At 37.2% G+C, this 14,034-nt stretch overlaps 1 protein-coding gene across 1 annotated transcript; it reads left to right on the top strand.

Moving 5' to 3' along the window:
• Window positions 1–6,378: 6,378 nt before the first annotated feature.
• On the top strand, window positions 6,379–13,181 carry XKR9 (XK related 9). The gene is given in 4 exon segments (XM_010225436.2): window positions 6,379–6,668; window positions 11,577–11,800; window positions 12,539–12,784; window positions 12,787–13,181. Coding segments are annotated over 4 exon segments (1,128 nt in total). The 5' UTR covers window positions 6,379–6,393; the 3' UTR covers window positions 13,170–13,181.
• The last annotated feature ends 853 nt before the right edge of the window (window positions 13,182–14,034 follow it).

Genomic DNA, 14,034 nt, shown 5'->3' with positions numbered 1-14,034 from the left:
GCTGCAGTTAAAAAAAAAAAAAAAGTACCTACCTACTACCTATACAAAATCCAGTTGTGTATTTCAGACGTTTACATTTTTATGCTTATTCTATAATTTTAGAGAAGATTTCTAAAATCTCTCATGGTTTGCCCAAAGATTTAAATGCCATTTATAACTCTAAAGTATTTTTAAAAGTTCAAGACTTAAATTGCCGGCTATTTTTAACATGACAGGTTTGTTTTTATCCAAATTAAAATTTCTGGGCATAACTATAGCTTTGTTTTTCAGAGATTAATTATTGCTACTATTGCTGTGTATCATTTTCTGATATTAGGTAAGAGCTGTGAATCCTTTTCGTCTGTAGGTGGTAGCAGTGGGTGCCTTTGGAGAATTAATTGTAGGTTCTTTCACTGACATACTCATCTTCATTTCCTGGATAAAACCATCAGTTTAAAAAGTTTTTTTTTTTTTTTCTTTTAAGACAGAAGCTAATGGGCATAATTGTTGAGGGGAAATGTCTTTCTACTGTGCCTAAATAACAGTCCATTATTATCTAAGTGCAAAAAATAATTTTGTGATAATTAGACAGACTCCACTGAATATTTCATAGAAAGTTTCTTCAGATACTTATATCGTTTTCATAGACACTGCTCTATCACAGTATCATTGCAACTTTTTTGTCTGGTAGCTTTTCATATTGTTACTTCAATATGCAATCTTACTGATATCTATAAAACTTTTCTTTAAAAGATTTGTGTATATTTTTGCCACTTGTAGAATTTTTCTTTCAGTCCTTTTATTTACTTTTTTTTTTTCTCCTACTACTATGTGGTACAGTGAAAAGTAAAAAGACCTTAAAGCAGAATGAACAAAAACAGGTTTCACAGAGGGAACATTGAATCCTACCTTGGTAAGCAACACATCTTTACAGCAGTTTGTGAAGAGGATACAAAAGGAGGTAACAAGCCAGTGATCTTGTAGGAGATTTTCGTAAAAATCTCTCTATATTATTGCTGTGCAAAGTGTAAATATTCCATGTAGGCTTCACTTCTGGGTTTGCTGGATGTGGCTGGAGGCCCAGGGGTTTGGGACACCATGCAGCAGCAGTGGTAGCATCCTGCACACGGCTTGTGCAAGTGTGTTGGAATAGTTCGTGAAGGAGAAATGGAAGCTGTTACACTGAGGTGAAGTCAGTCAAGTTGTGCATTTTATTCTGTAACTTCTATTAATTCATTGATATTCATTCATTGGATGCGAAGCCTGGGTGTCAAACATAAGGAATTATACAGTGTATCTTCAGAAATCCTGGGATTGTTCAGATCAGTGCTTTCATTCGATTTATTTCTATGCTAGTCCTAGAAAGGACCTTAATTCCTGGAACTTCAATGCCTGTAGTAAGTCATCTACTCCAAAGATAGATCCAGTGTCCTGTTAACACTAATCAGAGAAAGCATCCTTCGTGCTCCCTTTGAAAGCAAACAGCAAGATGTACTGAATACTGCCAGAGTTTTATCTCGGTTTAAGGATGTGTTTTTCTTCGGTGCTAAGTCTATCTAGAAAACAAATAAATCATCCAGCCAGTAATTTAGTTCATGAATTCCTTGGTTTATGGTCCAAGAATCAGATACACAAACCTGCTCTCTCTGCCCTGTAGAGTTGGAGTTGTTTGAGTAATAACAAAAGTTACAGGAGTGAGTTTGTGCCTTGGCTGATTTATGATGCTTTCACTTAAAGCCAGAGGAGTTTGGTTACTATTTGGACAAATAACTTGCAAAGCCTCATTTAGTAATTTTTAAAAGCTGAGGTGGAGTTATAAGAATTTAAAAATATATGCCAAACTCATAACATATTTATTGCTATGCTGCTAAATTTTGTATATTTTTGTTATTCAGGAATAATGCACGTCCAAACTACCCAAATCCTTTAGTAATAAAGGAATGATATTAATGAGTAAGACCACTGGAGAATTTTCAGGATTAAAAAACAAAAAAAAGTCTAAACTCTCCAGGGAGGCAGCTACTTTTCAGATCTCAAGATCCACGGAGAGAGGAATAGTGTTGGTAAAAGCTGCTACATGTGGGTAGTCTAGTTCACAGTCAGTTTGTTGTTTGTTGCAGTGTTGTCCTGTCCACATCTCAGCTTGGCCACTTTTAAAATCTCTTCCGTCACGTTCCCAATGAAGTGCAGGTTATGAAGGATCAGAGCATTGATACCCTCCAGTGAATTTTATGCAGGTAGATCATAGAGTCTGGGGAACACAAGACAGGATGAGCACGATGCATTTGTTCTTGCCTTTATTGGTAAAGTTTATGTAGGCTTATGATAGCAGACCTTTAAATTGCTTCGGATAACTTTGTCCAATATTGAGGGACATACTGTTCACAAAATCTGTACGCCAGCAGAGTGTTTGTATTAATGCGGTTGTCTTTACAGGTGTTACTGTAATCACTGAGCTGCTGCTTTTCTGAAGCCACCAGGATTTTGTTGAGGAGTGATAAGATACAGCTACATTTTAGATCGGTGCATTGATCACACCCAGAGCTGTTACAAAGACCTTGCTGACATGCACGTTTACCGTGCGTGCGTGCCTTCGAATCATCACATGGACTCAAAAGAGGCAGCAGGGCCTCGGCTAAACCTTTTCATCCGCACAGATCCTGCATTGGTCTCCTGATGTCCTAATGTGTTTTCTTAGTGTGTTGTGCAGGGATAATCATGTGCTACCTCAACAGGACCTCGAGAATCCTGCTCTGGATTCAGTCACTGCTTCTTCTAGCCTTGGAAAATCGACACGACCACTTGACTCCTTTCTTTTAAGTGGTGACACTGGAGAATACTGGTATTTCAGGCATTGCAAGACCTGCCTAGCCCTGAGATACTTCTAACCTGTCAAGGGAGAGGGAGCACAAGAAAAGACAGTCATGATCCTGTGGAAGCACCAATACAATTCCATCTCCTGTCGTAAGTGTAGAAAAGCTAAACTAATCTTCCCAGCGCATGCAGCGTCTCGGGCAGTGCAGCCGTAGGGACTGAATCCTGGCTCCTGTTCAGCAGCAATTTTAAACGTGCTCTGGATTTTATCAGTAGCATAAAAGTTGTGTGTTGAGGGCTGATGGCCCTGCTGGAACGGACTCTTGCAAACACCTACAGTTTTACCAGAGGAAAGCAGTTTTAATCACTTGTCTATTTAAAGTATGCATGTTGGTTGCATGTTGTATCCTCACATATCATTGTATAGAAAAGCTTCTTATATATATTTTTTTAAAGTGCATTTTAGTCTCATTTTCAAGAATTGCCACAAAATTGTTGTTCATAAATCTTTCAAACTTATACAAGTTTGAAATATATACAAGTATATATATACAAGTATATACACACACAATATACAAGTAAATACACACATATATATACGAATATACAAATACACACACACACACCTTTCCATAAAAATTTCTTTTATGATAAACTTTTATGATAAAGCAACTATAAACAGAGACTGTTAAACAGAATAGATCATTAGAACAGATCTTTTTATAACATATTCATAAGAATGACAGTTCTTGACAAGCAGTAAACTATTAACTGCATCATGTGGTTAGCAAAATGATTTCAGTTTCAGTTTGTTAAGCCAGTAAGTCCTTTAACTTTTATTAGTTTGTAAGTTTTACAAAGCGATGTATGGGAAACTGGCAAATAAGCAAAACTGCACATTTTTTAAATGAAAATCCTGTATTTATCCCTGGCAGGTATTAAGGTAAGTCTGTATTTTATAGCATTTGAAAAGTATTGCAAGAAGTGAAGGCTTAGTTAATAACATTTTCCTGTTTCTATTTTATTGCAAAATGACTCTGTAAAAATATTTAATGGTTAGAGAAGACATATTTATGATGCCATATTTATGATAGGCACTGTACTCTTCTTGCTCCTGTCGTATTAAATCTTTTTATAAGACCAGATAACTCTGGGTGATCCAAGTCATTCTCTCCCAGTAGCACTTACTGTACCCCACCTGGTGTATGCAAACCTGCTCTTTGGATATTCTCAATAAAATATAGTGGCTGTTAAGGGCTGGAGTCTTCAATGGAGATTTCATTTCTCAGAGCAGTCTGGACTTCCTTGCCAGCAGAACTTCCTTGCTTATTAGAGCAGCTTAAAAGATTAATTAATTCAAAGATGAATTAATTCATGTTGGCAAAGTGCTCAGATAAAAAAATGATGGGGAGGATGTACCCAGGGAGAAGTCAAATTATCCTATTTAATAATTTTAAGTACAAAATTAGACACTACCCTTTACCACTTAAATATTCAATAATACTCGTTAAATGTGGATCTTGGTATACTGGCTGATCCAATCATTCACTTACCTTTTGCTGTTATGTTTCCTGCAGTGGTCAGTTACTGAACTTAGTTATATTTCATTCTCTGCTCTAAAAACTGTGCATAATTTTCTTATCAGAAAAGGATAAAGCTTGACAAAGGTGGTACATCAAGTTGGAGAATAACATGTTCTTATACAGAGTAAATACAGTGTTTTGGAATACTCCTGACTGAACCCTACTAATATACTCTCAAGTTTTTTCTTAGGCAAGTTTTCAGATAATGAAACATTTGTTATCACGAAGTTCAGTTTATACTGGACTGCATTACAAAGTCCATTTCCCTGGATGGGAATTGTGTTGGTGATTTGAAAGAGCTAGTGGTATTTTTCTGAAGATGGAAAGGGACAAAAGGGTGGAAAAGGAAAGGACAGTGAAAGGATCCCAGCTATCCCAAATGTGAGATCACCAGATTTTGCTGACCTTGTCTAGGCCTGGACCTGAAGCCTAAGTATGAGACAGAACAAGAAGCTAGAAATAACTAAGGCCTCGATCCAAGAAAATAATGTTAAGATGCCCAGCTCCTACTTAGGCTATTAGGTTCCCACTGTCTTTACTAGAAATTAAGAGCTTAGATTCTCTTTTGAATTTGTAGCTGGGTCGCCATGTAGACCAGCTCAGCCTACATGAGCTAAGAATAGTCGCTACCTTTCAGGGAGCTCATGTGATATGGAGCAATTGTCTCCGGGCAGCTCTCCGTGGCTGCGTGCCTGAATTCACAGAAATCCAAACCGGAGCCGCCTCCGCCTGCCCTTCCCCCTGCCGGCATTCCCGGCCACAGATATTCTCAGGGCATCATCCACTATTGCCTGGTGGCAGCGGGAATTTGGGGCTTTGGCATATCCTTACATTCCATAATTCCGGGCTGCTGCCAGAGATCTTTTCCTAAGATCTGCAAAGGGATGGTGCAATTTTAATGTTTATAGTGTAGCAGAGTTGGAACTGAATGAGGGAAAGAGTGTAATTTTCTGTTTCCACTGGAAAATATCAAAGATACAAAGAAATATAAGGACTACTTAAATAGATCCCAAGAATCTTTACAGCATTAGGCAATCTAAACATAGTTCTGACTATGAATGAATCCCATATGCAATATGTGGTTAGGTAACCTGCATGTAGCTACTCCTCATGTAGTTAGAGCCTTCTAGGCAGGCCTAGCTTATTACGTGTCTGTAACAGGGAGAGCCGTAATCCCATTCATCCCCGTTGTCATTGCATATGAACAAATGGGCATAAAAGATTAAACCACGAGATGTGTGGACACAAACCCAGTCGGGAGCTGTATAATGATATGTACTCTAAAATGATCATGTGTGTTCAAGGCAGTTTTCTCAACCTTTTGCACGGTAAGGAAGAGTATCCAGGAAGTTAAGAAAACTCTGGGAAGGACTCAGTATTTTTTCCCCGTAAGCCGGTTTTAAAAGCTGGTAGGTAAGCTTATGTCTTAGAATTTCTATTAACAATTATTTCTATTAATCATCTCGGCTGCTGCTTACTAAGGTTCAGCATCACTGAGGTTAGAAGCAAGTGACCTGCAGGTTCAGAGGTGCAAGTTCTCCCTGGATCGACTGGTCACTGATACCCTCAGTATACCCTGCATTATTTTATATTTCCTTATTTATGTGATCATGCAAATCAAATTGCTGTATGATACTTAAAATAACTGCTATTACTTATGACCTTCCTTTTCCTTTTTTTTTCTTTCTTGTTTTTTTTTAGGAGCCAGCAGCAACTAGGAAGATAGGAAGAATGACTCCACCAATTTAAAAGACAGCTTGCATTTATGCTTTCCGAAATAGATATACCAATGAAGTCAGTTTAGTATTTAAACCAAGAACACAGGAGAACTGAAGTCTCTTTATTCTGATTCTGTTTGCTGTAATAAAAATGCATACTCCAGCTTTCCTTGGAATAAAGCAGTGTGAAGAGGTGGTGTCTTTAGGAAGAAGATTATATTGTGGGAAAGTATTTATATTTATACTGCCTTTTCTTTGTATGAAATGAGGGCAGAATGAAAATAGTGACAATCTAATGCATGATGAAATTTCCTAAGCAGGATTTTATTTTTTTAGTTAGTGGAATTATAATTCATGTAGTTGATATTGGAGTGGATTTCTGGGTAGCTAGTAAATATTTCTGTGAGGGGCAATACTGGTGGGGTATATTGATACTGTGTTATAGAGGTCTTTCATCAGTAGTAATTCAGCTATTTAGTTATGAATGGTTTAAAAATGACTGTGAAAATCCCAATCCTGAGAAGCTGAAATGGGTCTTTCTAGTTCGTTTCTTTCACTGTGGAATTTTTATAAGGTAAGCACTTTTTGTTGTTGTTTGTTTGTTTTTTAATAAAAACGAGAGAAATCACATTGCTATAAACTGGCTTATTTTGAAAATTTCAGTGCCAGTTTGATATGTTAACATGGCTTCAGGTACAAATCCACTCCTGGCATCAACAATTCTTGCTCTACATGGGTGAATCGATTTTTGTCTGTTTATGCCAGGGGAATACTATGTCAGGTTTTGATGGAAATGTAGCTTTTTCTTCATTCTGCCTTCCAGTAATTTTTTTTTTTATCATGCCCCATCTTTATTTGATTCATCACTCTTCGATAGGGTGTATTTAATAAAAATGCTTGCTTTACAGGTAAATACTGTTGCAACTGATAAAGAAAAGTAATTTTCTAAAGTGATGTTAAGAGGATTCATTTGGTTATTCTAAATAGATCAGACAGCTAAAGTAAGTGGTAATTTGTGTACTTGAGTGTCTAACTGTATTTGTATAGAAGAAGCAGGGACCCAGTTAATAGTGACGGGAGCTTCCCTCCCCCCCCTTTTTTTTTTTTTCTGAAAAATATATGTTTAACAATAGTTTACCGAATTGCAGGTTTAGCATTTGTATCTAGCTTCCATGGTGGCTTTATTATAAAATTATCATCAATGCAGAGAACATTTGTGCTAAGTTTTTCCTTCCATTCAAAACTTAAGTGAAAGGTTTTAGTGACATCCTATGGACCTGAGTTTTGAATATATATAATGGTCAAGAAACATGAGCGAATGTAGACTTCGGAGTCATTTAATGAAAGCCGTTATTTAAAATGCCTCTTCTAACTTCCTGTACTAATCAATGAACAGCAATGAAAGATATATTTATGGCAGGGTAAAAAATTCTCTCACACACATTTTCTGTCTTGTGGTGGGCATCTCTCAGGGTGCATTTTAGAGATGCAAGCATCTGAGAGGCTTGTTATCTAATAAAGATAATTTTGCTCTTTGCTCTCTTGGTGTTACTGTCTTGGTCAGCTGTTATGTCAGCTGCATAAATTATGTTTTCTATTATGTGGCCCCTTCCACTGGGCAAAAGCTTTCAACTGATAAACACAAGTTACAAAGTTCTTTGAGCCACTCCTCAAAATTCATCATTAGATAATGTAAAGTATAAGTTGATAACAGCAAAATGACATCTGCGATTTGGGATTGGCTATTATATTTCTGATATTTGATTTCTTGGGTGTTCCACTTCTTTTTTTTTTTTTTTTTATTTGGGATGCACGTTTCCCTCCTGTCCTCCCTCTTAGTCATCTAATTTATTCAGCTGACTTAGGTAATGACTCTCCCAGGTTTTTCTATAATCAATGGGTAAAGGCAGACTTTGCCAAGAGTTACCTGATGAGGAGTCATCATGATCACTGGGATGAACCTTTCCAGAAGGTCATTTGTGGCAGGACTTGATCTTCTCTACTCACTATAGAGAGAACTAGGGCCTAGCCAGTAAGCGTTGACCTCTAGCCAATTTATGTATATACCAGGAAGCTCCACAGGAGAAAATATTAGGAATGTATTGAAGCTATCAAGTCAGTGATGGACAGGGCTTAACAGTGGACAGTTCTGAAATGTGAAGTTTGTGGAGCCCTGAAACAACTACATGAAGTAACTGTGATGTGTGAATCTCCAGCTGCAATGCAAGAATCAAAATCTCCCTAGTTCTACAGGGCAGGAGCAGCCTTGATGAAGCTGCAGGAAGCTCTCAAGGACAGGGAGACCCCTGAGCTATGTTGAAATGAGCTGGCTGGGGCACCAGAGGCTGTCTAAGCACAGCAGTTTTGAGTTCAGTGTTACATAACTTAACCCCACTTCTGGGGTAGACTTAATATATTATGTGATGATATAACCATCCTCTGAATGGAATGACGAGGGCTTCCTGCTCTTAAACATTTTTTTTTCTTTAAAGTAGGGCATACCTACCTGCAAACAAAATTCTGGTTTGTAGTTCTTTTCCTTTAGGAAACCATAGCGGTGATAGAAACATTCTTCAACAAAGTCATTACATATATAATAAAGAGCAATGGTGTAACAGCAAAGATTATACCAAAGGTATATCTTACTTATTTCTTCATTTTGTCTTGTGATCATTTGCACAGCTAGTGCCCACTTCAGGCTATGAGAAGCAGACTGCTAACAGTGTGCTGACCTTTGCTCTGTGTTTCCTCTTCCACCTGTGAAGTATTCACAGATACTACTTAGTAGCCCTATCTTCTTGCTAATAGAAGAAATACCTTAATAGTTAAGATCATGCTCTAAGGAGAATTGACATAAAGGAAATGGTACCCTGTATTTGTCTGAATTATCCATTTCATTCTCAGTTTAAGAGGTACGTTTACCTAAAATACATAACTAATCAAATATTTTTAATGTATTTTTTTTACTCCAATTGCTTTTTAAAAACATATTTTTTCAATTTATGAGAGGGAAAGAGTAAACTGTTACAATAGTGTATATATCATTGCTATACTATAATTATAATAGTTTCAGAGCAGGCACAGTGTTCAGCTGAGCCATGGGCATGATAAAAATCGAGTCTGATCTATGCTTTAGTAAACTTTCCTCCTGAAGGTAATTGTAATTGTCCAAGCTAAGCCTAAAAATCTGTTCTAGACCCTTCTTAAAATGTCCTAATATTGCGTGCGAATGCAATATTAGAAAGGTAGTGCAAGCTCAAGGTACCTTAAAAGAGGAAAGATCTGTCATAGTGGGTTACAGAAAGTAACACAGGCCGTGGAGCTCAGGGAATGCCACCTCACTTGACTATCATCATGTAATGCAGGAGAAACTGAAATATTCATTTTTTTTTCTAGAAAACAATGTATTTTATACAGTATTCAAAGGCAGAAGTGGATTAACTGAAATAGCTGCAAGTAATGAAAAATACTGACATACCATCTGATAACATTATTAACAGCGTAACATACTAGGTTTAGAAGCCATATGTTTTTGAAAACTGACAGATGATATGAAGTGTGCATCCAACTGAAATATTCCTTTTACGACATGTCTGGTGTTTGTCTTGCTCATCATCTGCCTTCTCAGCTGTAAGCTCTGGAGCTTGAAATTTGTACAGCTGGTTTCCACTTCTTGCTGCTTGAACAAACACAGACTTTGTTGAATGAATGTATGGACAAGTAACAGATTGGTCTACTCTATTTTTTTTTTCTGGAAAACACAGTAAATTCTCCGGATATTTACACCTTGGATGCAAGAACCATATGTTTGGACTCCTAATTATTTTATAAACTAAGAAAGTTTTAGCCCATTTGCCAAACAGTTGAGTCCATTACTTATGGGAGATTACTCAGAAAACAGTAAGATAAATACAGAACAACATAAAACAAGAAAACAATATCTCATTTGGGAATATAATACTGAAGCTACAGCCAACTCGCAGAATCAATGTATGGCCTGAAAGGCAGGGCTGCAGTCTATGAACCTCCGTAAGAAGGGCAAAGGGTCTCTTAGGCCTCTGTATAGTAGCATTGCTGTTCCACACCTACAGCTGATGCTTCCATGTTTCAAGCCCCGGCATGGTAACCCTTGTATGAAGAACACATGGATAACATACTAGGAAATAAGCCATGATTCCTCTAACATCTCCCTAGCAAAGAATCTGCAAATCCTCATTTGTGGCTACTGAGGGACCCTTTATACCACGTCCTATGCAGTCAAAGAATTTGCTCTTTAAAGATGATGAAAGTTAAACTTTTAACATCCAAGGAGATACTTTGAGTGTCCTTTGCAAGTTGTAGGACACTGTGCTTCAATGCGATGGATGAGCAGTGTGATGAAATCTAGGTGCTGGTGATCTCCTGCCCCCTTGTTTCTATGTAAAGGAAATGCAGACACCTGGGTTTTATGGTTTCTGTAGTACATTGATCCTGTGGACAACTGGGAAATAAGGAAACTGTGGCACTTTAGCATGCACCTTGAAATCACCTTAAACGCAGACTTAGAGAGTGGCATGGGACTTTGCCCTTCCTGCACATTAGCAGACTTGCAGACAACCTAACATAACCAAGTGATGTTCTGTGGAGCTCTGCTTGCTTTCTCCTAAAACTAGCTCTGAATGAACAATGCCATCATGATAGCCCAAATGACTAAATTCTTCTGATGAGGGGAAGACATTCGGCAATGTTTATAATACCAGAAATGTGAGCAAAATAACAGTTTTCTTGAGAAGGATGGACTGTTTTTTCTGTCCTTTCCTGCTGTACATAGTCAAAGGGAGTTCACTGGAGAAGCATGTCAGAACTTCAAGAGTTCTGGGAAAAGGACAAGTTAGAGCTTGAAAACAATGATTAGATGATTAGACTGTTAAGTTCAAAATCTTGTTTATGGGCAAATATACCTTACATGCAAAGCCAAGAATTTATTGGTAATATAATTAAAATCTTAATAGCCTAATCCAAGAATCATTATTAGTCCAGATCTGATCAAGACAGAAAAAGAAAGAATACTTCTATGTGGAAAAAATGTTGATAATAGTAATGATACAGTTAACATTGTTACACCACATTTCTTAGCTTCTACCCTTTTTCCTGGTGGGGTGCTTACCATTCCTGTGCTGCCTTGGGACCAAGGGCCAGTGGCTGCAATCTTGTGGTGGTGGTGGGTTGTTATGGGTATTATTAGCGTTTGAGTCCTTTGCTGAGAGTTGATGTTGATGATTTCATCTTTCTCACTGCTGCTTGCGGTCCTTTTGCATGTCTAGTAACACACTTTTACACTGCTGTGTAGTACTTTTAAACAAATAAGAAGTTAACAAAATAAAGCTTGTAATTTTATTCAAGCAAACCTCTTTCTTTTCTAGTAGTAATTTCATTACTTTTCATTTTCTGGTGTTGTTGTACTTTTCAAAACCACTATCTAATCAAGTTTCCATTTCAATAGGTATTGGTTTGCTTTGAAATATGGCTACCAGGCTGCATTTAAACAAAACAGTAATGGAGATGTACCAGAAACAGAGCATCCCAATTTCATTCATAAAAAAGCCGTTGATATAATGACTGATATTAGCATGCTCAAGGTATTCAAGACTTTTCTTGAGAGCAGACCTCAGCTCTTTGTCCAGATTTACATCCTCAGGGAACATGACACAAACAATTTCTGTCAATGTGAGTCTTTCTTTCTCCTTAATTTGGAAGCTGAGTATCGTATTTTAATAGATAATTCATGTTACTGGATAACATTTTAGTCACACACTGCACAGTGTGATTACTCTGCATTTAGTTGTAATTTGTGTCTAGTAGATGATGTTTTGTTAAGACTTCACTGTAGCAAGTCATAATATTTACTATAAACCTCATACCTCATTTGAAAAGAAGTTATTGAATATGATTAATGTATCCATTTCAGAGCAGTCTGTTTTGTTGGCTTACATCAAATGAGGTTTTCACTGTTGTCTACTGACTATTCATAGCAATGGAGTTAACACGTACAGAGATAAAACAGTCAGACGTCCCTTAAATATGACCATGCAAAGGGAATCTCTTACAGACATCTACATTATAGACAATCTGGACTCAATATCAGCTGCTGAACCAAGTATTTATGGGGGTTAACATGCTGGGCTTTCTAAGTCATCTGTATGGAGCTGGCAAATATGACATGACATGGGCAAGACCAGCAGTGGCTGGAGGCCAGGAAGGATACCATAGGCATCCCAGATGGCACTAGATGCCTAGATTTAGGCATGTGGACCAAGATTACTTGTCCAACAGCAGAAAAGAAATATAAAGACAATGTAAAAAAAGTTTAAAGAAAACAGGAAGTTGTCCAAACTATTCAGAAATTTTCATATAAAATAAGTATCTTTTTCTTAGGACTAACATTTATGCTTGTGTTTTGTTTAGATGCTGCTGTTATCCTGTCTTTTTGTGGCATCTCCTATTTGACGGTTGATTATCAGATATCATTATGAAAATCTCTGCCTGATAAAGATGAATTTCATGTGCTATCCAAGCTGGTATATCTCTTCTACAAACTGCTTACAATCACTTCTTGGATACTCAGTATTTCACTGATCACTCTTCTGAGTGCCAGAAGTTCTGTATTTCTGCTGATACTTCTTTGGAGCTGTGGCTTTTGCTGGACTTTGAAACTTTGAAATCTAAGGTGATGGAATATCTGTACAGAACTGTTATTGGAATCATTCTAATTTTTACCTTCTTTAACATAAAGGGAACAAAAACAAAAGTTTGCATTTCTATCTATTACACTACTCATACCCTTTTAACGTTAGGCGTTTTACTTAGGTATTTGTTTTGGAAACCTCCCTTTACCAAGGAAATACATTTTACAATTGTGGGCATCTTAACTATTGTCAATCTGGTGTTAGGCATTATTTTTCTACTTGTTTACTATAGGCATTTTCATCCCACTGTGTATTGCAGACAACAGATGTGTTCAGATGAAGCTGATGGAGAGTCAGGAGAGAAAGACAGAGTGGAAGTTGGTAGATTTCAAAATTTCATAATGCAATGAGCAGTATAGATTTGTGTGTAGAGTTCAAAGTAAATATTTCCCAGACTATCTGTTTCTCTGTTGTTGCTTCTTGTGAATTTTCACAAAGTACCAGGTAAATGTTAATAGTAAGTAAATGGATCAGAGCTATTGGCTCTGAATAAGTATTGTTTTCTGTAACGTTGCATAATGCCTTTGTTTTATGACTATTTGTCTGTATGTTGGCCAATGTTATTTTTGAAAAATGAGCAAGGTAAGCTATCCAGCCAATCCAATTCACTGTTTTAGTTTTCAGCAATGCAAATAAAACATAGGAGAAACTAAAAGTGAAGCAAATGCAAACTGGCATTAATAACATATTATATTTATTTATGTTGATTTTGCTCAAAACAAGGCTTGTTTTTCTCTGCTTGCTGGAAGGAGAGAGGAATGCATATGAAATAAGCAGGGGTAGTGATCTGCTATCTCTGCCTCAGCCCATTAGTGCAAGAGCTACAGTTCTTTACATGACTGTAGCTACAATCCTTCCTGCCTCCTTAAATATCCCCCGAAGAAGAATAGCTTTGATTTATGGCTCAGTCACCACTTTGCAACAAGGAAGTTTGGGGAGGTATTGCAATCGTTTTATCTTCTAGGTGCTTTAATGACCCCCTTAGTGTTTTTGTTGTGCTAATCTTTCACACACCTTCTTGCATTTAGGGATGATGCCATCTTGTTGTTCCAGACTGTAATAGCAGTCTGAGTGATTTATTGGTAGTGCATGTGTCTTGCATATGAAGGAAGAACAGTCTCCCTGGAAGCTTTCTGCTCCTTTTGTGTTTTAAGATGTAATAGTTTAAATGTAGGTTTTCACTAAAATAGACAGATATGCAAGGTGTGTTGTGCT

Source organism: Tinamus guttatus, unplaced genomic scaffold, assembly GCF_059628265.1.
Source record: "Tinamus guttatus ecotype Peru unplaced genomic scaffold, ASM5962826v1 Tinamus_guttatus_pri_ptg000086l, whole genome shotgun sequence".
Classification (NCBI taxonomy): domain Eukaryota; kingdom Metazoa; phylum Chordata; class Aves; order Tinamiformes; family Tinamidae; genus Tinamus; species Tinamus guttatus.
The sequence above is the reverse complement of the archived record's forward strand: the minus strand, read 5'-3'. Positions and strand labels throughout refer to the sequence as shown.